The sequence below is a fragment of the Hipposideros armiger genome, unplaced genomic scaffold (genome assembly GCF_001890085.2).
Source record: "Hipposideros armiger isolate ML-2016 unplaced genomic scaffold, ASM189008v1 scaffold_513, whole genome shotgun sequence".
NCBI lineage: Eukaryota > Metazoa > Chordata > Mammalia > Chiroptera > Hipposideridae > Hipposideros > Hipposideros armiger.
The window spans coordinates 1,129,543-1,155,870 of record NW_017731863.1 but is presented as its reverse complement, the minus strand read 5'-3'; the positions used below and the strand labels follow the sequence as shown (position 1 = coordinate 1,155,870).

Here is a 26,328-nt window from a genome sequence, read left to right as displayed (position 1 = left end):
ATCAACTCTTTTTTTTTTTTTTTTTTTTTTTTTTTTAGCTGAGCCATCCTGCTACCTGTTGGGCAGCTCAGCGGCTGCTCAGCTCGGGCTGGACTCGAACCGCTGGTTTTGCAACACATTTAAATAAATGTCAACAGGCAAGCAAAACGGAAAACACTTTAAAATCTACAATTGTAACATAAAGAACCAACCTAGGTATTTTGCTATACAGGTTGAAAACTCAAAATATTTTCTTGGCAGAAAATGTTAGCAATGTGATCACTATAATGCTAACTAATTCTTTTCAGCATTTATTACTAAAATAACTAACAATGATCTTTTCTTCCATTACTTCTGCACTTACCTCTTTTTTAGGACGATCAGAAACAAGGCTGTCTTCACCAACTGGGTAGGTATGGATCAAGACCAGCTCACACTTCTGAATCTGCATGAGACTTAAAGAAAAACTTTTCACTTAGAATACAGAATACATACTACGTAAAGAATCTAGTATCAAGAGTTGTACGTAATAAAACAGTGTATCTCTATAATCAGATACTACTGTGAACACGAAAACTAAATATTTTGAAAAACTGTTTAGCTGTTGTACTTGTATGAACATTTAATGAATTTATATAAATTAAATTCATGCAAAAATGATAATTTACTGAGTTTGAAGGGTAAAATAAAGGGAAAATTCTTATAATCAGGTAATTTTTATAATAAATAACTGACACAGAGTAAATGAATATACTGTGTATTAGTTTCCTTTTTACTAATGTTTAAGAGCAAAATCAGACAATATTGTTACCTATATAATTGGTTATTTCCAAGAATACAGGATTTGTAATGCTAAAAGTTTCCCCCAACTTTTTATTTTCAAGTTTCCAAACCTATAGAAAAGTTGAAAGTACTATTCAATGAATATCCATATATCCTTAACCTAGCTTCACTAAGTGTTAGCTGTGCTTGTTTTGTCTTTATCTAAATAGATGTACATTCTTTTTTTAACTAAGCCACTTGAGAGTAAGTTGCAGAGAAAATGATACTTCATTCATAAATACCTCAGCATGCTTCCCCTAGTGAGAATAATCCTGCTCATTTACAATACCAGTCCGCTTAAGAAAATTAATAGCTCCATCTTAGACCCCACATTGCAACTGTCCCAAAAACATCTTTAATAGATTTTTTTCTTTGTAAAAAATTCATATAATGCAATTAGTTGTTATATTTTGATTTGGTACATACTAAATAATGCCATAGCAATTTGATCATTTTACAAATTTGAAGTACAGTATGAGAGGAAGCCATCAAAACAAATATACATTATAAATTTACATATTATGTTAGCCTTCTGATCACCTTTCTTATGAAAAAAGTAAAATTTTAAAGTGAAAGGGAAAACGGGAAACTTTCTAATCCAACATACATTTTTTTGACTAATTTGTAGAACCCGTAGAGAATTCTACCAATTACTATTAAAAGTACTGAAATAGCTATAACGAAATACATATGACTATAAGATGGAATATTTATTTCATTTATGGATTATACTCACTGATCGGAATTTGCAGCAAGCTTGTTATGCTCATGAATCGTTTCCTGGACACAATCCTCAAGCATTCGCACATGACTATCACTAATGGCATAAAAAAGTTACAACAAACTTAAAGGAATAAACAGTAAGAGAAAAATTAAACACACTACTCAGCTGAAGTATCTTGTTATAGGCACTTAAAATTACTTCAGTAAGGACTGTCTTGAGCATGCTCATTCACAATACCACACAAACAGCCAAAAAACTAATGAGAAAAAAGTCAAATTAACCTACATGATGGCAATCTAAACAGTTTTCCCTGAGAGGAGCCTTTATTAGAGTTGGATAAACAACAGCTTCAATATTAGAAAGGCCATGTATGACATGCATAAATGCTAACATGCTGTCCCTGCTATTTTCAACGAGAGCTGCAACAGGACATAAAAATGGCCTCCGTGAAAGAATTAATGTGATTAACATCTCACCTTTTTGCATTAGTAATGCAGATTATTCGTCCTCTGTTTCCAACACGTTCTGCATTCTCCATTAGTAGAGTACGGGCCTCATGTTGGTATTCTGTAATTTTACAGAGGGTTTCCACTGCTGCAACAAGACCATGTAGAATACTGCAGCATTCTGGATCTGCCCGGGGATTAGGAGGCCCAACAGCAGCTAATGCTGCCATTAGCTAAGGAGAAGGGAAAACAATTCTGTTGAGTATGTACAAGTCAGACAAAGACACCATCAGAAAAGAACACTATAAACCAGTATATCTTATAAATATGGACACCAATATCCTCAACAAAATGTTAATACTAGCATATTGAATCCAGCAACATATAAAAGGAATTATAAACCATGAGCAAGTGGGACTCATCCCAGGAATGCAAAGTCAATGTGAAATTCTACATTAACGTAAATATCATATCAATAGAAAAATTTTGTAAATCACATGATCTGCAAAAAATACCAAGAAAAAGCATTTGACAAAATCCAAGACCTTTTCATGATAAAAACACTCCACAAACTAGAAATAGAAGGAAACTTCCTCAAACAATAAAAGGCACCTACGAAAAATCTACAGATAACATCATGCTTAATGGTCAAGACTGGATGTATGCCATCTAAGATCACAAACAGTAGAAGGATGGCCACTCTCATGACTTCTATTCAACACTGTGCTGGAGGTTCTACAGAGAGCAATTAGGAAAGGTAAACAAAAGGAATCTAGATTGGAAAGGAAAAAGTAAAACTATCTCTATGTTGCAGGGACACAATCTTGTATGCAGAAAATCCTAAGGACTCCACTAAAACACTATTAGAAATAAGCAAGTTCGGCAATGTTGCAGGATATATGATCAATATGCAAAAACCAACTGTACCGTAATATACTCGCAATGACCTCAAAAATGAAATGAATAAAACAATTCCATTTACAATGTCACCAAAAAGGAAATACATAGGAATAAATTCAACAAAAGAAATGTAATTCCTATATTCTGAGAACTGCAAAACATTGTTGAAAGAAATTAAATATCTAAATGAATGAAAAACATCCCATGTTCATGAACTGGAAGAATTAGTATTGTTAAAATGTTAAAATATAATGCAAACTGAATTACAGATTAAACAAAACCCCTGTCATAATACCAGCAGGCTTCTTTGTAGAAATTGACCAGCTGATTCTAAAATTCATATGGAATTGCAAGGAACCCAGAATAGCCAAAACAATCTTGAAAAAGAACAAAGTAGGAAGACTTTGCTTTGTAAATGTATAAAGATAACCTGGAAAGACTCATAAATAACTAAAAGTTGTGGGGATAAATAGTGACGTGCTGGTAAACCAGCTCTCCAAAGGAAAAAAACAAGCCCTAATTTGCAGTGTTTGCCAATATCTATGGTTTAATATTCCCATCATAGCCGATTTCAAACTTCACTGAATATGAAGTTGGCAGATGCGCACACTCAGCACTCAGCTCTCCCAAGATGACATGAGCAGGCTCGAGCACACCACTAACTGGGGCGGGGGATGAGTAGGAAACTTATCAAGGTTTACATTTTACTCACACACACACACACACACATGCATGTATATGTGTACATATGCACATATGTATGTATATACATGTAAATTTTATTTTAAAATGACATAGGTATTACCTATTCATAAAGTAATGAAAAGAGAAAGAAAAAAAAATACTGTGTATTCATGACTATATGAAGTCCCTGGTACATAGGAGAAGCTTAATTAAAAGTTGCTTTTTAGGGAAGAGGTATTGTGGTCCTGGGGGAAGTAGCACAAAGATTAACTTTTAAAGGCAGAGGTGAATTAAAATTCTGGCTCTGCTTTTTAATACTATGTGAACCTGGTCAACCTCACCCAGCCCCTTTCCTAAACTGAAAGTGAAAATAGTAGTAAAACCTGTCCCACATACTGTGATCCTTTCAAATTTTATTGAATTTAGCCAACAAAAGCAAGACCAAAATTCCTGAAGTCTGATGATTTTTTAAGAATAAACTTTAAGATGTATAGGATAGAGTTAGGTGTTAGAACAGAAAGAGCTCTGGAGCCAGGTATATAAGTCAAAGCTGGCCCGTGAGCCTCAGTTCCCTCACCTGCATAACGAACGAGTAGAAGCAAAAGATGTCAACAATCCTTTCAGCCCAAACATTCTTCAATCAATCTACTTCACTTGTTATTCATGATTTATTCACAAAAACTAGGTAAAAGTGTGACACAGATAACCAAATCTAAACATTAAATGTTAACAGAGACAAGATTAAGGTCAATTACTTTACTCATCTGAAACACCAGTGATTTGCTATATAGTTGCCTTCACAATGGAGTTTTCCCCCATTCCTAATTTAAAGGCAATGGGTGTGATATGTGCATGCCCCTTCAGAAAGCACAGTGAAGTAGTAATTCTCTCATCATCAGTATCTACCAGTATTAAATGCATACCTTTTACTGCACTGCAGAGGTAAAGTAAGGAAAATCTATACAAATTTGTACTTATTTTTATTCCTACACAACTAGAGAGGCTTCAAGCTTTTCACAATAACTCTTGAAAGAAAAAAAGCAGAATATGTGCCATTTCAAAAAGACAATACAGAGAGAATGGATGGAGTCCTTAATATTATTTTTTCAAGTAATGAAAGGATAAAGAATATTCTGTAGTGATATAAATGCAAAGCCAAGCCAATAAAAGCCCACCCCCTTTAGTGAGTTGCCTCAAAAGAATGAAAGGATATGTTTACATTGTATAACACTAATCACAACATTTTAAGACCGAACACAGTGACAAACACACTTTCTTTAAAATACATTTGGATGGGATTACTTCCACTGAAGTGCATCCATCAACAGAAAAATTTTAACATGAAATAATTCCAACAATGTATTCAAATATTTCACTACTGCCTGCCTCTCATGTTCATATTCATCAGTGAAGAACCTAGTGAAGTCTAATATCCAACTAAATACTAGCAAAGAACATAATCTACCCTAAACTCAATATCCTCAGATAAAAAATATTTGAAAAGCCTACAGTGGGTGGATTGAACATGGGTTTATTTCTGTTCCCTCCAAAAACTGCACTAAAACAGTAATAAAGAAATTTAATTTTAAAAAGCATAAACCAAAGGGGGAAAACAAAATATAAACCCACAAAGATGAAAAGAATGGAGAAAACAACAGCAAACAAGAAATGTCAACAAGAATATCAGAATGGATGGAGGAATGGTAACAGACTTTATAAGACTAAGTAAGTTGAAATCTACATGCCTACAGAGGAAAAAAGGCAAAATGGTATGTCCTTCAAATTCCAACAGTTCAGGAACTGGAGGCATCAAGTACCACACAAAACAAGGGTGAGGCAAGATATTTAAAACAATGACTGGCTTAAAGTCAGTGTAAGAAGCAAACTGACTCCCAAATCTTACAGCCTAACCTGTGTAACTAACTTCCTCGCCCTGATTCCCACCAGATACAGAATCGCATTCCTTGGAGGAACTGAACTAGAAAGGTACCAAGCAGGAATACCACAAGGCATAGGAAGGTATAAAGATAAGATACTAACTAGACCAGTGCAGTCCAATAGAACTTTCTCTGATGAAATGTTCTGTATCTGTGATGTCCAATACAGTAGTCACCACCTACAGGTGGCCTATTGACCAGTTGAAACATGGCTAACGCTACAAAGAAATTGAATTTTTTACTATACTTAATTTTAATTAATTTAAGTAATAGCTATTTCATAGCTAACAGTAGCTATATATGGCTAGATCCTATATCGGATAGCACGGTACTAGACCAAAATCAGAAAGACTGAGTGAATGTTTGCCTACTAGATAGTAGAATATACCCTTCTCGTTGGCACCCAGAAGGCTAACAACCAAGTTTATAGCATACAGGTAAAACAACGGAAGATCTCTAGAGACCCTGAACAGTCCCAGAGTGATGGTCTGTTGATTCTGACATGTGGAAGTCCCCCAGTGAAAACAATTAAACCACAGGGAAGCCAAGTCAGTCAGTAATACCTATTCCACAACACACAGGTCTTCTAATCTGCTGTTTAGTGACATGTCTTTAAATAAGACTGCACAGCTAAATATCAGCACGCATTTAAGAAAAGCCTCAACATGAAAAGAACTCTGAGAACATTGAGAGATCAAAAGGAAAACTTCAAACACTTTCAGATTAAAATATTATACCCATAAAACAAGAAAAGAATATGACAAAAATGGACATAATTAAAGCATAGGCAAAAGCTCTCAGAAATTAAAAATACAATGAAATAAAAAGTCCCATATAAGGGTTAAAAGGAAATAGGTAAAAGGCTCAGAAAGTAGAACAATAAGAGGACTGATAACAAAAAGAATAAGGAATTTAATTCAGGCGGTCCAACACTGCACTAATAGGGATTCCTGAAAAACACAGAACACAGAGACAAGAACACTATCAAACAAACAATATAGAGAAATTTTGCTGAAGAATATAAAGCCTAACACATGAACGACAAAAGACTAACACCAAAGCACATCACTGAGATATTTCAGAACATAAGGGAGAAAGAAAAGATTCTAAAAGGTATTAGAAATTATGAAGAAAAATGATACTTCTCAACAACAGTAGTAGCTGTAAAACTGTGAAGCAATGCCTCAGAATTTTGAGGAAAAAGTTATTTCCAACCTAACATTTCTATACCCCAAGTATCAATAAAGTGTAAGGTAAGTTACAGAAATTCTGGAGGTTATACTCTTTCAAAATAAGAGATTCCAGGGCCAGCTGAGTGGCGCATTGGTTAAGAGCTGTCTTGGGATGCCAGCTCTGAGCAGCAGGGCCCCGGTTCGGATCCCACATGAGGGACAGTAACGCTGTGCCCTCTACAGCTAAGATGGTGAACAACAGCTCGACCTGGAGCTAGGCTGCCGTGAGTCGCCAGCGACGGCATAGGCTGCAGCCCCTGCTGCAGTGGGCTGCCATAAGCTACCAAGAGTGGCTGGCAGCCAGTGTGAGTGGCTGGCAGCCGCTGCCAAGAGCCGCCATGAGCGACCGTCCAGAGGCTGGCGACCGATCTGACTCATCCAGGAAGAGCGCAATGATAATACCAACATGGGCCAGTGAAGCAACGTCCTCCACAACTAGACTGAAAAACAAAAGGACAACAACTTGTCTGTTTCCCTTCCCCCGATTCCCCAGTGCTGTTCCCCTCCCCCAATTCTCCTATAAAATCTTTAAAAAAAATAAGAGATTCCACAAAGAAAAAGAGGAAAAAAACAGGATATGAAAAATAGGGAGAGAGGAGATGACAGCAGTGCACCGCACCCAGCCTAGAAAAGAGCCAATTCGAAGTGGGGCAGAAAACTGTGCTCCAAGAACTTTTCCAAAGAAAAAAACAAAAAATAAAACTGCTAAATTTATGATACATTTATTATTTAAAAAATTGAGGGCTGGCTGAGTGGCTCATTGGTTAAGAGTTGGCTTGGAAGCATGGGCTCTGAGCAGCAGGGCTGCCAGTTCGGATACCACATGGGCCAGTGATGTTGCACCCTCTACAGCTAAGATGCTGAACAACAGCTCGACCTGGAGCTGGGCTGCCATGAGTTTCCGGTGACGGCGTAGGCTGCAATGGGGCTGCAGTGGGCTGCTGTAAGCTACCATGAGAAGCTGGCAACCACCATGAGCGGCCATCCAATGGCCAGCGACCGATCGGCCTCAGCCAGGAAGAGCGCAATGATCACAATACCAACATGGACCAGTGAAGCAACGTCCTCCACAACTAGGCTAAAGAACAAAAAAGAACAGCAACTTGTCTGCTCCCCTTCCCTGATTCCCCAAAACTGTTCCCTCCAATTCCCCAATAAAAAACCTTTGAAAAAAAAAATTTGAAAAGTTTTGTAGAGATATGAGGAAAAGCATCAACAGATACAGGAAACTAAGCAAATTAAGAAGAAAAGATGGAGGTGATAAATTCCAAGAACAAAAAGTTGTACAAGAAAAAACAATACAAAAGTCAGAATCATTATTCTATACACCTTAAACTTATACAGTGCTGTAGATCATATTTTCTGTATGTCAACTATATCTCAATGAAAACTTAAAAAAGGAAGTAGTCACATATATTACATGCCTTAGCAGTCAATAACACTTTACATAGACATTATGAAGCAAAAATGGAATTTTGCATTAACCATATATTCAGATAAAACAATATTGAGAAAATGAGGGAAGGGACGGGAGCAGGCATAGTGGCATAGGTGAGAGGGAATATTAAAGGTAATTCTTCATTGACAATAATAATAAATATATAAAATTTAAACTGACAACTCTATAAATGGCAGTAAAAAACGTTATTTAGAGATATGGAAGTAAATACTAAATGAGCTAGACCTGAAAGTTTGTTACTAGGAAATGGGAAAAGACTGGAATGAATAGCTGTTTCCCTTTTAGTATTAGTTGGTATTTTAAAACTATGTGCAAACACTATTTTGATAAAAAATGTTTTTAATCATTTTTTTAAAATAAAGTATTCCCCCCTTCACATAATTTTCAAAAAGGCCACCGTTCAAAAATCTAACCATACCTCCTGCAAATTTTGGTCTTCTTGGGTCCAAGAATTTAAAACATGTGCTCCAGAGTCACTCACAATGAAATTCACCTAACAGATTTCAAAGCAATAATTAGTATTCACGTCCAATTCCACTCAATCACATCACATTTAAAATGTAAAGTTTGCTACTAGTTAATAGTAAAAAGAATGAGAAATAAAATAAAATACATCTCTAGCTCTGATTTGTTGATTGACTCAGTCATTCATTTTATAGGTACAGAATGCCTAGTACACGACAGGTGTTATTTTCGGCACTGGAGATATGGGAATACAGTGATGAATAAGACAGTTCTGTTACTCACAATGTGGGGAAAGCCAGGGGTTTGGGGGGTGTGGTAAGATAGAGAGCAGTGCAGAGAGAATACAAACAAACAAATAAATGAACAAAATAATTTCAGAGAGTGATAAATGCCAAGAAAGAGAAGTTGGTTAACTATTTTAGGTTGGTTGGACAGAGAAGGGCTCTCTATAGAAGTGGCAATTGCAGGGACTCCAAAAACGACCAAAAGAAACCAGCCATGGAAAGAGCTGGGGGTAGAGAATTCCAGGTATAGCAAACAGCCAATGCAAAGGCCTCTAAGTGGATATCCTCAAAAGGATGAAGGTCAGAGCAGGCAAAAGGGCAGGAGATAAGCTCAGAAAAGTGGGAGATAGCCATATCACATATGGCACTGAAAGCTAAAATAATGGATTTGGACTTTATTCTACATTTTAAAGTAAAATGCAAAAAAAAAGAAAAAAAATACTATCAAGTAAGATGATAATGACAGTAAGGATATATGCGTTATTAGAAAGTATATCAAACGATGACTATGTTCCTTTTGGGGAAAGGGTGAGATCGTTTCTTTCCCTTTTAGATCATTAGACTATATGATCTAATCCATGAGCTTTTCTCCTAATATTCATGAAATACTAGTTTTGCTTCCCCAATAAGTTTGATAAGCAGCCTTCTCACTGAAGACTTAACCGACAGGGACATATTTTACCAGCCTCTTTACTTAGATTATGTCATTGAAATCCTACAATTGTACAAAGTAGGTGTTATGCTTACATGGGAAGAAACTGGGGCTTGGACAGATTAAGCAATAGGATCAAGGTCACACTGCTAGTAGCCAACAATGCCAGGATTTGAGCCAAAGCCTGTACGTACCCTAAACCACAACATTATCCTCCCTCTCATATTTTTTTTATCCTACATAATGCACAATTTGCAGAGGGACTAAAAGTTTTATTTTAATTTGGAATATATTTGAATGTATAATATTAGACTCTACGTTCAGTCTTACTGTAATTGCCCTACCTGTGCGAGGCTAAGAATTGGCTAGGTCCCAGCCTTGGCTGCTCCAAAATCAGACAGAAAGCAAATCATCCATTTATGGCTAACCGAACGACTTTGCCAAAATAAAACAGTTGCTATTCTTAAAGTGAAGATAATTTTTACACCTGAAAATTTCTATCAATATGCAATTGCTCTTCTCATCGATGAAAACAATTTCTGCTCAGCATTATTAAGAGCATTTCTTTCTAATATGGCCAAATTCTGCAGCAGTTTAGCACACATGCACTGAAATTATGTTTAAGCAGCCAGCCTGCCTAGGTTCAAATTCTGGTTCTGCCTCTAACTAGCTATGTGACTCAAGTTTCTTCTATTTACCTCAGTTTCCGCATCTCCAACATGGCAGTAATAAACAAGGCTGATATTCAAATGGTACTTCAAAGCACAGTCTGACAAATTGCTTATAGCCAACATCCCTTCTGCTTAGGCTGGCAAAAATCAACAGTCAGTGCCTGTTCTACTCTGGTTACTATATACTTTGAATATTATCCCAGTAGTTACAGTAGCTACCTCATAGGATTGTCTGAGAACTGGAGGAGTTAATACATATGAAGCACTCTGGAACACGCCTGGCACACATAAGTGCTCCATAATTGTTAGCGTTACTATTGGTCACAACTCAATACACATAACATTTAATCCCCAAGGGGAGTTCTACATATCACATTTTTATAGTAAACAAACAGTTTAAGTCAAATCTACAGCACATTTATATATTAAAAAAATGTAGTAAGCAGTTAAGCACATCCCGAAAAATCATGACTTTTGCTTGTACTTCACACTCACCAGCTTTTTGAAAGGAAATATATCATACATTATTCTACAATATTCCATGGAAGATTCTACTGAGCAAGTCCACAATGATTTAGATATGGGGGCCAAAGGGATGATTCCTTGGGTCCTATTCTTCACCAGCATGTCAAACTCGACATGCTGTCTGCATGATTCTGCCATGTAAGGGCAGTGATCCACAACAAATACTGTTTTATGAGATTCAGAAAAAATCTTCATTTTGTTTAAACCTGTAAGGGATAAGATAGATTAGTCAAATGTCTTATATATAACACTTAATAACCTTAAATTATCTCTAATTGTGTCTTTTCTTCAAGATTTGGTAGGGAATGTGAATAATCATTATCCAAAGAAATGCATCCAATAAAGGACAAAATTTAGTGCGGTCATGACCAGAAAGTAACTACCAATTCAAGGGATGAGCTACACCACATTAAGCTGTCACTCTATCAATCACAGGCAAAATTACAGTCCATACATATTTTCTTGCTTTTTGAATGAACTTAAAATAGCCGGAAGAAAATATTTTTACAAATTATACCTGATCCCTTACATTATAAACGACAAATACTCTTCAAATACACTTTTGATGATCCTTGTTAATTGACATCAATCACATATAAACTCCCGTAACTAACTCAAGTCAGCAGTTTTGAGCTTCCCCCTCCAAAGTCTCAAGGGTTCTGAAAAAAGCAGGGGGTGGGAAAAACAGGAAAGAAGAGTGACAGCAAAAGGAAAGATCAAAACATAATAGACATCTCTGAACACAACTGCATACCGGGTCTGCGCATTAGGATAAGGGCCCCAAATTCACAATCTCTCCCTTAGCTTTTGAAACCCCACAGTAACTTATCACGTAGAACAGGAACTTAGTTGCTATCATTACACTGGTAGGGAGGAGAAACTTTTAAAACTTTTTCTTACAAAAACGCCCTTGCTTCGCTAATAAAATCTTATACTGAACAGACAAACCACATTCAAAAAGCAAGAAAAAAAGTGTTCATCAAAACGAACTGACTTTTTACGATCCAGCTATTTTCTTCTGCTTTCAAATGCATTTCCCCTTCATGCAAAACTCTTCGTTGAGAAACCTAGACACACTCTGCTGGAGGGTGCGGGGTGGAAAGTACAAGGTGAGTGGATAAGGAAGACCTCAGGATTGAGGTTAGCTTACTTTCGTGCCTGGTCCTGCAGAGAAAACGAACAGAAGCTATGGACTACAGCCTCTCTGGCAAAGGCTGCTGGCTGGGTGGGGAGGGTCAGCGCACATTCAGGAGTGTCTGGTACCAAAGACAGGGGACTATGCTTTCCCCGCTCATCTTCTAGCACACCGGTTCTTCCCAAGCTTCCTAAATGCAGGAGCGCGCGCGCGTGCGCGTGAACACAAACACTCACACACTGGGACTCGCGCGTGCGCAAGGCACTCTTCGACGGCCCCGCCAAGCTGCCCTTCCCCCTCGGTGGGCCAGACGCCCAGGTCGCGGAACAGGAAGAGGGCGGAGCCAAGGGGAAAAAAAATGCTTCCGACCCTCAAGATTTTCTACCCGCTAATTTTCCCAGTCACCCACTGGGAATTTTGTTCCGGGCGACCTGAGAGCCTCCCCAACAGCGAAGTACCAACCACGGCACCTAAACCAGCCACGGCCCCTAAAGCGTAAGACCCTCCCACCCGGTCTTCCCTTCTCGGTCTCTTCACCCAGGCCGGGTTCCCTGGCAAAACTCGCGAGACCTTGTGAGAGGCCAAGCAAAAATCTGAGTTGATAAATGGGGAGGGACTTAGAATGGACCCGCCCCCACCTCTCGCGCATGTCAGGGAGAAGCCGCAAATAAATCTCTAGGCTCTGCCCTCCGCGGTGACGACAGGGAGGAAGTCTCGCGAGGTTGGAGACCTGTGGGAACGCTAGTGGGAGGCAGTCATCGGAGGTTTCCCCCCGGCCAGTGATGGGGCTGAGCTCCGCCGATCCCGCAGCCTTCCCCCGACTCCTGCCGGGTTCTGCGTCTGCTCGCTGAAGAAACCTAACAGGAGAAAGGAAATCTCTTCTTTGGGTGCATAGGTCCCAGTTGGCAGAGGCTTTGAGTCCTAATCGCCACAGCTGACGGCTGCGAGGGATTGAGAGCAGAGTAAGTGGAATTATCCAGGGACAAGAAGAAGGCGTAGGGAGCCGGAAGCTTCCTCCCCCTGGGCCACTCTGGTGCTTTGCACCTCCTGAACTACCTGCTGCCCGGCCCTAGTCGTTTCCCCCCACCGGCTATCCGAGGGGTATTTCCCCTCCCCGGCCTCAGCTCTGAGCTCCTCTTTCCGGAACTGAGGTGAGGCAAGTTTAATGAAAATACAGCCTTGGCCCTAACCCTGTGGACACACCTTCCGTATCTGTGTTTTTCTGGCCTGACCCACCTGGGAGCTCACCATTGAAGGGTGTAGGGAAGAGGGACTCTTCGGTTTCCAGTTTATCTCTTTGCAGCCTATGTCATGGATAACTACTCCCTCTTTTGTTGAAACAGCCCTCCAAGAAATACTCCTCTTTGCCTGCTTTTCTTCCAGCCTTTCTTCTGTGTCCAGTTTTTGATCACGAACCAGTATCCCTCCTGCTGTCCAAACTAGAAACCTTCGTCCTTGATTTTGCGTTCCCACTTGCACTGCACTGTGTTATTTCTTATTTCGCCGGAATCGTTGCAGTTGCCCTGCCCTAAGGTTCCCCACCATCATCCTTCCCATACAGTTACCACCATTCTGAAATACAAATCTGTTTCTATCACGCCTTTCCTTAAACTTTTCGATAACCGTATTGCTGGCAGAATTATTTCCTAATGGTTAAGCATTGTCGTTCAGGACCTTTCACTATGGATCCCAGTCCATTTTACCTTTTTACTCGCATCTTGCACCTTCAAATACCTCACTGCCCCATACCAGGCTGTTTCCCCAAACACGTTATGCACTTTCCCAGCTCTATGCTTTGGCTCCTGCTCTGCCATTTGTCTAGAATGCTTACTCTTCCTTTTTAAGTTTTTTTTTTTTTACCACCTATAACAACCCAATCCATAGATCGTTGTCACCTCAGACTCCCCCAGATGACATTGATAAAAATCCCTGGGCTAACAAAGCACTTGAAACAGTTCTAGGGTATTTATTAGGTTGTATTACTTTTTTCATGTATCTGACTCTTGTGCCAGTTTGAACTGGAGTCTGTCTGATTCATATTTGTAACAAAAGGTAGTCCAGTGTTTGGCACATAGCAGGCGTTATTTATATATACATATGTATAAATATTTATAATGTAATAGTTCTAAAGATTCACCATAGGAGTCCTTAGTTCCCCTAAAATCATAGAATTTTTAGAGCCAAAGGAATCGTGTATATTAGCTAAATGGCCACTGACTTGTGTTAAATGTGAATAACCCTTTACCCCTCACACACAAGTAATTGTACTTTTAGTATTTGTTTATTGAGATTATGCATAACGACAAAAGAAACCTGTTTTTCAATGATTTTTGTATTATACTAGTATATGTATATATTTGAAAAATAGTGGCATATATGTATGAAAGAAATATTTTAGACTACAGTCCTTGCTTGGTGTATGTACGTCCATACAACTCTTCCAATGACTCCTTGGTCTATAGGTTAGAAATAACTGGTTTGGATTAGGTTCCTTCTTGAATTGTCGTATTTGTTTGAACATATGATATGTGTCTATGCAACTTAATATTTAGCCACAATTCTAAGGTAACATATGTAATTTTAAAATATTCTCCTGTGTCCTTACTTTCAAATTCTGTTCCTTCCACCTTTAAAAATTCATCATAAAGCTTCAAATGTGTTCATTCCATCTTGTTTAAGGGCTGAAAATATTCTGTGCTTTCAAATACAGTGATGTGTCTGTATAAGGTGCTTATTTTATATGTAATTTACATGCATTCTTTCTTGATCTCTTTAGATTATATGTTTATAAGAAAACCATACTATGCCTTTTTATTTTTCTGTTTCTGTACGTGTCTGTTAATATTATCTACTAATTAATATTAGAGGTACCTACCTGAACAACTCAATAAAAAATTTTATCTAAACTAGATTAACATTTGAAGACACTTAAGTGGCATTATCAGTAGTCACACTATTTCTTCTATAGGTCAAGTTATAGGATAGTGGATTTGTGGATAAAAGAAAAAAAGAGTGACTTAAATTTCTTTAAAATTTCTTTAACCAAAATCTAAAACTGAACAGCTGTCAGTTGCAGTCATGGGTGGGCGGTAGTTTCTCTTTTATCAGCAGCGGAATGTTCTGAACCCTCTGCCAGGAGTCTGACTGAATGTTTTGGGTGGTATTGTGGGCGAGTATGTAGCTAATGCAGGGGGGGAAATCCTGCTTTAGAAAAATTTCACCTGTAATTTGGAACTACCTATAGAAGATAATGTAAGTGCACTGTGACTAGTTAAGATAAGCACTATAAAAATAGAAACTAAATTGAGAATACTTTTTTTTTTCCTGGAGTCTATTTTTTTTTTTAATTTAAAACTTGCTAGAGAATTTGGAAAACAGTCTTCCTCCCACTCCACTTCCTGGCTGAAAAAGAGAAAAGAGGGGGAAAAGCACGATGTTTTTCAAAAAAGGTGGTAAAATAAGTGCATATTATAAAATATTTTAAACTTTTCTGTGGTTTCACATACAGGAAATGAACATGCAGATTCTTAGAAACTGTGTCATTGTTTTTCTGAAGTGCCAATAAAATTATGCTTTGAATTACCTGATGTTTATAATTCATTTCTCTGAATAGCTATATTTTTATAATTACAAAACAAATTTTAAACATAGTATATTTTGATAGTAATATTTCATTATGCAATCTAGAGAATGTTTTTTAAATTGGATGTTAATTGTAGTTTCAAATAGCCTATCAGTAAACATTCATTGGTCTTATAATTAACTATAATTAACTATTGGTCTTATAATGCCTAATTAAAAGGAATGCTAGACTTTAGTTATACAGAAATACATTTGAAATTTTGTTATTTTTTTCATCTTTTCTTCATTTACACTCCCATTTATTTTCTATTGCTAGCTTGAAATGCAATTTTTATAATGTCTTGGAAGTCCCATTGGTGAAGTAGGGTCAGGGAATTTGCTTTGTTTTTCTAGCCAGGATGACCAAGATCGTTTTTATATAGGTAAAAGCACTCGGGACCCTGGGGATTCACCTTTGCTCCTGAGTAGATTACTAGACTGGAGATCAGAAATTCTATTTCTGGTACTAGCTTGGTTCCTTCCTTGCTCAGTGGTGCTGTCATTCAGCTCCTTACATTTGGAATCCCTGAATTTGTTTCCTCATTGATACAATGGGAATAACTCTTGTCCTTTGGACCAAACGACAATATAAGGTAGTAGTCTTCAGGTTCAGAAATCTACCAACAGTTTAAATTAATTAAAATGATTACTTAGCAGTTTGATTTTACTCTAGAGTGTTCTAGAGGTCCATTTGGATTGAACTAGGTTAAAGAGAACACTAAGAATGGGTAAAGCAATTTTGAAGAAGAAAAAGATGGCTTGCCATATCAGATAGTTAAGAATTTATTTCACAACTATAACAATTGAGGCAGCATGGTATTGATATAGAGGCTGATAGATAGACTCAGATAGAATAGAGAGCTCAGAAATGTATCCATAACACTGAGAAAAACATGAACAGGTGTGGCATTAATATTCAGTGGGAGTATTCTAACCATAAACAATAATTATGTGACATGATAGAGGTGCTAATTAGCACTACTATGGCAATCATATTGCAGTATATAAATGTATCAAATCATGGACACCTTAAACTTGCATAATGTTATATGTCAAATGTATTTCAATTTAAAAAAATTCAGTGGGGGAAGAATATACTATCCAATAAATGAGACTGGGGCCCCCATAAGAAAAAATAAAATATAAGTAGATGCCTTCTTTGTACCGTACATGCAAATAAACAACAGATGAACTAAAAACAAACGCAAAACCTTGGGAACAAGGAGTGATTTTTTTTTTTTTAAGTTTTAAAATTAACATATAAAATAGTCTTTTTTTTTGGATTACAGTTCTACTCATTTTAACATGTATGAGTAGATGTTATGTAACCATCACAGGGGATCAGGATACAGAACTATCCATCATCCCAGAATATTCCATAGTGCCACGCCCCCTTCAACTCCTACCTCCTGACAGCCAGTGGTCTCTTCTTACCCATCACATTAGTTGCATCCTTTGGGCAGCCCAGGTAAATGGAACCCCAGTATGTAACCCTTTGAAACTATCTTCTTTCACTCAGCATAATGCCGTTGAGATTCATCTAAATTGCTGCCTGTATCAGTACTTTGTTCTGTGTTATTGCTGAGTAGTATTCCATCCTATGGATTGTATGAACTACAGGTTGTTTATCCACTCATCTCTCTACAGTAAATACCCAGAAGTGGTATTGCTGAGTTATATGGTAGCTGTGTTTAATTTTGTGAGAAATTGCCAAGCCATTTTCCAAAATAGCCATACCATTTTGCATTCTCACTAGCATTGTATGAGTTCCAGTTGCTTTGCATCCTTGGTATGGCAGTACATTTTATTGTAGCCATTTTAACAGGGTTGTAGTGGATCTCATCATGGTTTCAGTTGCACCTCTTTAATGATGGTGAACATATTTTCATATGCTTATTTGCATCCTTATAACTTTTTTATGGTTAAAATCTTTTGCACATTTGAAAATTGGATCATTTTCTTATTGTTAATTCTGAGAGTTTTATATGTATTCTAGATCAAAAGTCCTTTGACAGAGATGCAATTTGCAAATATTTTTCTTCCAGTCTGCATATTTTATGGCTGTTTTAACAGTGTCTTTCCCAGAGCACAAGTTTCTAATTTTGAGGAAGTCTGGTTTATTAAAAAATTGTCTTTCACCATTACGGTGTTTGCTATAGTTTTTTGGACATACCCTTTCTCAATTTGAGGAAATCCGCTTGTTTCTAGTTTGCAGGGAATTTTTGTTATGAGAGGATGTTGTGTTTTTTCAAATGCATCAATTGATATGATCAAGTGTATGGCGGGGGGGTTCTTTTGTGGTTAATTACATTGATCTTTGAATATTAAAACAGTCTTGAATTCTGGGATAAACCCCACTTGGTCGTGGTGTATTTTTTATATGTTGCTGATTTTGGGTTGCTAATATTTTGAGGATTTTTGCATTTATGTTCATGAGGGATGTTAGTCTGTGGTTTATCTCTTTGGAGTGTGTTTGTCTGGTTTTGGTAGCAGAGTAATGCTGGAATCTTTTTATGAGTTTTCTTCTATTTTCTCAAAGAGGTTGTGTAAGATTGTTATTTCTTCTTTACATGTTTGGGAAATTTTGCCATTGAAACCAAATTGAGACTTTTTGCATATTTTTAACTATAAATTCAATTTCTTTAATAGTTATAGGATTATTATAGAATAGTTATAGGACTTTAGTATTGACAACTATAATAACTATGCCTAATAGTTATAGAACCATTCATCATTATCTCTTTACTCTTCTGTGACTTTATGTAGTTTGTTGGTTTGATTTCATCTAAATTATCCAACTCGTGTATGAAATTTATTGTATTCACTTACACTTTTAATGAATTAGGTGTCTGCAGTGATCTTTTCTTTCATTCCTAACGTTGGTAATTATATCGTCTCTATTTTTTTTTTTATCAGTTTTTCTGGAGATTTATCTACTTTACTTTTTCAAAGAACTAGCTTTTAGTTTCATGTTTGTCTCTGTTGCTGTCCTGTTTTCAGTTCATTGGTTTCTGCTCTTATTTCCTCCTTTCTATTTACTTTGGGTTTATTTTGATCTATTTTTCCTGATTTCTTAAGATTGAGGCTTAGATAATTTATTTCAGATCATTCTAATTTTCTAGTAAGTTAATGCTATAAACTTCTTTCAAAGTACTGCTTTCCATGCATGCCAAAGTTTTTATATCTTGTGTGTTTGTATTTATTTAGATAAAAATATTCCCTAATTTTCAAAAAGACTTCTTTTTTGACTTGTGGATTATTTATAAATAATGTTTGGAGACCTTCCTATCTTAGTTTAATTCCATTATGGTCAGAGAACATAATTTATATTATTACAGTTCTTTTAAATTCGTTAAGGTTTGTTTTGTGATCCGGGATATGATCTATCCTAGTGAATGTCCTGCATGCACATAAAAATAATGTGTATTCTGCTGTTGTTGATTGTAGTATGTTATAAATATCAATTCAGCCCATTTAGTTGATGGTGTTTGTTCATTTCTTCTGTATGCCTGCTGATTTTATGTGTACAAGTTCTATCATTTACTGAAAAAGAAGTGTTGACGTTTTTAGCAATGTGTTGATAGGTCTATTGATTCTTTCAGTTCTTTTAGTTTTTGTTCCATGTATTTAGAAGCTCTCTGGTTAGGTACATATACATTTAGGGTTCTAATATCTTTTTTTTTATTTTAAGAGTTTTATTGGGGAGTTGGAGGAGAACAGTGTTGGGGAATTGGGGAAGGGGACTGGCCAAGTTGTTGTTCTTCAATCTTCATTGTGGAGGGCGCCAGTCGGCATCTGGCTTCCCGTAGGTAGCTCATGGCCTCTAAGCTCAAGGTGCCGTGTTCAGTCTTAGTTGCGGGTGGGTGTAGCCACCATTCCATGCAGGAGTCGAGCCCGGCAGCATTGTTGTTAAGAGCACATGCTCTATCTACTGTGCTATGCAGGCAGCAGCTCAGCTCCAGGTGCCGAGTTCAGTCTTAGTTGCGGGTGGGTGTAGCCCACCATCGAACAGGCAATCTTGTTGTTACACCAGCTGAGCCACCCTGCCACCTGTTGGCAGCTCAGCTCAGGCACAGCATCACTGTGGGCCCATGTGGGAATCGAACTGGCGGCCCTGTTGCTCAGAGCTTGCACTCTTTTTTTTTTTTTTTTTTTTTTTTTTNTTTTTTTTTTTTTTTTTTTTTTTTTTAAGCTGAGCCATCCTGCTACCTGTTGGCAGCTCAGCGGCTGCTCAGCTCGGGCTGGACTCACACCGCTGAGAGCTTGCACTCTTAAGCCAACTCTTAACCAACTGAGCCACTTGGCCAGCCTGGATTCTCATATCTTCTTGGTGAATTGGCCCTTTTATCATTATATAATGCTTGCCCCTGGTATTTTCTTCAAAGCCTACTTCATCCAAATATTAATATAGCCACTCCAGTTCTTTTTAAAAAAATAATATAAGGGCCGGCCGAGTGGCTCAGTTGGTTAAGAGCTCGCTCAAGAGTTTGAGCTCTGAGCAACAGCGGTTCAATGCCCGGCCCGAGCTGAGCTGCCTCTGAGCTGCCAAAAGGTGGCAGGATGGCTCAGCTAAAATATATATATATATATATGTGTGTGTGTGTGTGTGTGTGTGTATATATATATATATATAATACCTTTATTGAGATAAAATTCACATATCATACACCTTTATTGAGATGTAATTCACATACTGTTTAAATGGGTGAATACCCATTTAAAGCATGCAATTTGATGAATTTTGCATATTTACAGAGTTGTACAACCCATCACCACAATCAATTTTAGAATATTTTCATCACTCCAGAAAGAAATCCTGTGCCCAGTCACTCCCCATTCCTCCTGCTTCCCCTCAATATCTCTCCCTTGTCCCCATGCTAGACAACCACTGATCTACTTTCTGTCTCTATGGATTCGCCTCTTCTGGCCAGCATATAAGTGGAATCATAAAATGTGTGGGGTGTTTTGTGACTGGATTCTTGCACTTAGCATAATTTTTCAATTTTCTTCCATGTTGTAGCATGTATCAGTACATCATTCCTTTTTTTTTGGCAAAAAATATTTCACTTTATGGATATAACACACATTTTATTTATTCATTCATCAGTTGATAGATTCTTGGGTTAGTTCTACCTTTTGGCCATTATGAATAATATTGCTACGAACATTCATGTACAGTTTTTGGCGTGGACACATTTACATTTTTGGTGTATATTTAAGAGTAGAATTGCTGAATCATATGTTTAACCTTTGAGGAACTTCCAGACTGTTTTCCAAAGTGGCTGCACTTTCCATCCAGCAGTTTATGAAAGTTCTAAATTCTTTGTATCCTAGCCAACGCTTATTTGTCTTTTTTATTATAGCCATCCTAGTAGTTGTGAAGCATTTTGTTGTGGTTTTGATTTGCATTTTCCTGGTAGCTAGTCATGTTGAGCATCTTTTCGTGTGCTTATTTGATTGGTGTTTATATAGTGTATCTTCTCATTCTTTTACTTTTAACCTACCTGTATCATGTTTGAAGTGAGTTTCGTATAGACAGCGTATAGTTGGGCCTGTTTTTTTAATTAATCCTGGTAATCTATCTTTTAATTAGTGTGTATATAATATTTATATTTAGTGTGATTATTAATATGTTTGTATGTAGGTCTATCGTCTTATTATTTGTTTTCCTTTTGTTCCTTCAGAATTTTGTTCCTTTGTTTTCCTTTTTGCCTTCGTTTGGGTTATTGAGCATTTTTAATTCATTTTAATTCATCTAGTGTGGTTTTGACTGTACAGTTTCTTTAGGCATTTTCTAGGAACTACTATGTATATAACATATATATATATAATATATATAATTTTTTTACAGTCTACTTAGAATTGACATTTTATAATTTCAAATGAAATGTTGAAACCCTATTACTATATATAGGACCATTTACCCTCCCACCTTTATGTTATAATTACATATTACATCTACGTAAATTGAAAATTCCATCAGACAAAAGTTACAGTTCTTGTTTTCAAACAGACATTTTAAAGCAAAGAGAATAGTTTATAATATTTGCCTATATATTTACAGCTCATGTTACTCTTTATTTCAAATGGCTCTAAGTTTCCTTCTGATATCATTTTGCTTCTTCTCTGAAGAATTTCTTTTAGAACAGATCTATTAGAAATGAATTGTTTTTTTCATCATCTGAGAATGATACTTATTTCACCTTCATATATGAAGGATATTTTTGCTGGATATAGAATTCTGGCTGACAGTTTTGTTCTTTCAGCACTTTAAGTGTTCCATTATCTATCTGCCTTCAAGATTTTTTTTCTTTGTCTTTAGTTTTCAGAAATTTGATTATGATGTGTCTGAGCTTGGACCTTCTTGGATTTATCCTTTTAAGGGATTTGCTGAGGACTTGGAATGATGAAAACAGGAAGATTACTGAAAAAGAAGCAAAGTGTTGTGTAATTTAAATTCATAAATAACTGTTCCAGTTAAATGTGTTTTCGTATTACTTGATTGATAAATTAGAATGTCTTTGGTAGGAGACACAAACTATAATAGTATTTTAACCATTATAAATATTATGGCTTTTCAACAGGGGACTTTCTCAACCTATCCATACCACAAACATACTAGTATATATAGAAATGTTACATATGCCTAAACAGTAGAGAGAGGTAGCCCTATAAAATCCATTGGGAGATGTTCCGAAAATCTTTTAGGAATGATTTTACTCCTTGCTTCGCCTTTACAATTTTTCCAGATTACGTTATTTATAAATAAGGCATGCACTGGGCCACATCCCTTGCTATCCAAGAAATTTCCCCATCAGTGTTTAATATTGTAGCCAATTTTTTTCCCTATATATGAGATGCTTGTTCGAGTTTCTCCTGTCAATTAGAGGATTTATCTGGTGCTATCAGGTGACCATTCTGATAGTGGCAGCTCTTATCTCATGGCTTTTACAACTGGATCATCCTGTTTCTTTTGGAATTTGTCAGGCCAGATTTTGTGTGTCTATAGATGGTGGAATCTTTGAACTTCTCCAAGGATTTGTTATGATTTTTTTTGTTTTATAAGGTCCTGGCATAAGGGCTTTTAATCAAAGCCAGTGTTTATAGAGTACTTTTCAATAGTTGCATGGTATCTATAGTATAATATACTAGTTTTTATAGTATCTTTTTTTACTGTGCATTTCTACCTTTATTATTTAGTTAGCATCAAGCCATCAAGTGGTTAATGTATTTGTTGTTTTTAAGGGCTATCTGAGGAACTTCTTTTCTTTGCAGCATTTCAGAGAAGTGAATTATTCCAAAACACAATCCAGCTATTAATGTATTGCAAATTTACTCTTTTATTTTAGTAAGTTTCTCTGTCTTAGGGCTACAGTTAAGTCATCACTTTGGCTTTTGGTAAAAAAATGAATTTGATCACAGTGAGTAAAGTACCTGTATATATCGAGCCTTGTATTGTCATGTTTGTTTTTAATATTAAAACCCATTAAACTTCTTGTGTTCGACATCACACACCATTTTTATGGGTGTGTATATGTATGACTTAGGGAGAATTGGGAAAAGAACAAAGTTTTTTAATTTGTTTAAACCAGACCTTCTGCCTGTTAAATTTTGTGCTTTTAACCAATTGAAGAAGCCAATGACAAAAAAACAAAAAACAAAAAAAACCCCACACATTTCTTTTTTTTTTTTTTTTTTAATTTTTTTTGGGGAATTGGGGGGGGGGAACAGTGTTGGGAAATTGGAGAAGGGGACCAGCCAAGTTGTTGTTCTTCAATCTTCATTGTGGAGGGCGCCAGTCACCATCTGGCTGCCCAGCAGCAGCTTGTGGCCTCTAAGCTCAAGGTGCTGTGTTCAACCTTAGTTGCGGGTGGGCATAGCCACCATCCCATGCGGGAGTTGAACCAGCAGCCTTGTTGTTAAGAGCGCACGCTCTATCCACTGAGCCATCTGGGCCGCAGCCCAGCTCGAGGTGCCCAGTTCAGTCTTAGTTGCAGGTGGGTATAGCCCTCCATTGAACAGGCAATCTTGTTGTTACACCAGCTGAGCCATCCTGCCACCTGTTGGCAGCTCAGCTGTGGCGCAGAGTCACTGGCACATGTGGGAATTGAACCGGCGGCCCTGTTGTTCAGAGCTCATGCTCTTAAGCCAACTCTTAACCAACTGAGCCACTCGGCCAGCCCCCCAAAAAAAAAAACAAAAACATTTTTTAAACCCATTAACAAACAGTAAAGTCAAGATTTGGTACTAGAAAATTCAAAAGTTTTGTTTTGAGCTTGGACACTTACTGATTTGTGGAAACCAATCATAAAAATTTCTTTCAACAGGTAGGATTTTTGGAGTAAGACTGTAATACCACTGGATGATAATATGAAATGGAGAAAGTAACAATATTTCATAATTCAACTTTAACAATAGTAGTTTACTATGTATGGTAACATTAGGCTTAAATACTTAGTACAAACTCTGAAGAAGCTTTGACTAATTTAGTTGAGGCCTGTGATTGCTCTGAGGCAAGGAGGCTAAGCCTTAGCTACTGAATTAAGGCATAGTATTTAATAGGTAGTGGGTCTTTGGTGCCATGTTGTCAACTTGATATCCCCAGAACACAGCATAACCTTTTCATATTTCAAAAGGAAAGATTTATGATTATCTAGGAAGACTCCATTTAGATTCAGAACTCTGCTTCAATTAATAATCTATGCCTGTGGATTCTTTTGCCCAGAGAATTCGCGGAAAGTAGCCTTTTTTTCTTTTTTTGGCAACTTACTGAATTTTGCACAGTATAGGTATTTTCATGTCTAGATCACCTATCATCTGATGATATGTAGGAGCTTTAGTGCATTTTATTTGGAAACAGATCCTGTTGTTTTTGTAGATGTTCTATTACAGAGCATAAAGAAGTATTCTTCTGATATTGGGCCTAATAATATCATTTACATTTTTGGACCTGGCATTTTTAGAGATTCCTAGTACTCAAGTTGTTCTGTTAAATCAAGACAAACTTGATCTCTCTCAAGTCTTTTACAGTTTTCTCTAGACTTCCAATTTTTTTACCATTTTCTTTCACCATCTGTTATTTTTACTGTAGGACAAGTGTTTTCTGTTTTTAGGGGTTTTTTACTTATTACAAGTCAATTCATACCCCCACCTTTCCTTTTTGTTTTGTTTTTTTTTACAGATAACTTTAAAATGTAGCTCGGAAGGATCTTGTGTTCTGTTGTAGTGGGATTAATTGTAGATGTAGTGACATCCATATAAATAGGAAAGCTCAGCTGTTGGTATAACCAAGAATACTGTTTGAATGTTTTCTGAAGTCTGTTTTTTTCATCCGTATTTAGTTTACAGTTTTGAATCTTTGTTAAATATAACCTTAAATGAAAGCCTACTGAAACTGCCTGATATGTTATATTTTCTTTTTCTTTAACTTAACATACATGGATTATTTAAATATTCTGTTTTCTAGTTTGCTGCATTTTTCTGTATCTGAGAGGCTAATAATTAGTTGAATTGGTTGGTAAAGAGCTGTAGTCCAGTACAGCAGTACTAACATAGTCCTGTATTCTGTAGCAAATTTCTGTTTTTCTAAAATTGATGAAAATCCTTAATTATAGCCATTAACTTGGATCCATACCAGAGTTTTCATTTAACTTCTGTAGACCTGGCTCTTGGCCTAGTAATTTTACAGTGTGACTTTTTTTTTTTTTTTTGAGAAAACTCTGAAGGAAAGATGGCTCGTATAGAAGGTAAAGTAGAACTTAGTAGAAAGAGAAACATTCAAGGATGGTAAGTTTCAGAAGATTAACATTTTTGAGAGACATTATTTTAAAATTAAAATTTTGTTTTGAGCTCTCAGCATACCAGTTGAAGAACCTAACTGTTGACTGTTTCATGTTTGTCTCCTAATTTTTTTAGCTCCTCTTAAACATTATTTATTGATTTTTAACACAGCAAAAGTTCCTCATAGAACAACTAATCCTAAAATTGATATAGAACCACAAAGGACCCCAAATAGCCAAAGCAATCTTGAGAAAGAACAAAGTGGAAGGTATCACACTCCCTGATATCAAACTATACTATGAAACTACAGTAATCAAAACAGGATGGTACTAGCATAAAAACAAGTATACAGAACAATGAAATAGAATAGGAAGCCCAGAAATAAATCCTCACTTATATGGTTAGTTAATCTTCGACAAATGAGGCAAGGATATACAATGGAGTAAAGGTAGTCTCTTCGGTGTTGAGAAAGCTGGACAGGCACATGGAAAATAAGGAAGTTGGACCACTTTCTTACACCATATACAAAAATAAACTCAAACTGGATGAAAGACTTAAATGTAAGACCTGAAACCATAAAACTCCTAAAAGAAAAAATAGGTAGTAAACTCTTTGACGTCGCTCTTAGCAATATCTTTTTGGATATATCTCTTCGGGTAAGGGTAACAAAAGAAATAAACAAATGGGACTACATCAAACCAAAAAGTTTTTGCACAGCAACAAAATACCATCAACAAAACAAAAAGACAACCTGTTGAATGGGAGAAGATGTTCACAAATGATATATCCGATAAGGGGCTAATATTCAAAATATGTAAGGAACTCATACAACTTAAGCAAAAACAAACAAACAAACAAAAAAACAATCCAATTAAAAAATGGGCAGGGCCGGCCGAGTGGCACATTGGTTAAGAGCTGACTTGTGACGCCAGAGGGTCCCGGTTCGGATCCCACATATGAGGGCCAGTGACACTGCCCTCTACAGCTAAGATGCTGAACAACAGCTCAACCT

General features: G+C 36.7%; 2 protein-coding genes across 8 annotated transcripts in view; one reads left to right on the top strand and one right to left on the bottom strand.

Moving 5' to 3' along the window:
* Positions 1–12,486, bottom strand: part of INTS13 (integrator complex subunit 13) — a 30,732-nt gene extending 18,246 nt beyond the window's left edge. The window contains exons 1-6 of one of the 5 annotated variants that reach the window (XM_019668030.1): positions 11,931–12,486; positions 10,751–10,986; positions 8,602–8,676; positions 2,002–2,204; positions 1,538–1,618; positions 344–434 (exon numbers count right to left, since the gene is read on the bottom strand). In XM_019668030.1, coding sequence (XP_019523575.1) covers positions 344–434; positions 1,538–1,618; positions 2,002–2,204; positions 8,602–8,676; positions 10,751–10,975 — 675 coding nt within the window. In that variant the 5' untranslated portion in view covers positions 10,976–10,986; positions 11,931–12,486. Of the gene's footprint in view, positions 1–343; positions 435–1,537; positions 1,619–2,001; positions 2,205–8,601; positions 8,677–10,750; positions 10,987–11,774; positions 11,852–11,930 lie in introns of those variants that run through there. The other 4 variants (XM_019668031.1, XM_019668028.1, XM_019668032.1 and 1 more) reach the window with 4 other exon arrangements.
* Positions 12,487–12,622: 136 nt separating this feature from the next.
* Positions 12,623–26,328, top strand: part of FGFR1OP2 (FGFR1 oncogene partner 2) — a 25,803-nt gene continuing 12,097 nt past the window's right edge. The window contains exon 1 of one of the 3 annotated variants that reach the window (XM_019668033.1): positions 12,623–12,877. The gene's annotated coding sequence lies outside the window, so the exon portion shown is untranslated. The other 2 variants (XM_019668035.1, XM_019668034.1) reach the window with 2 other exon arrangements.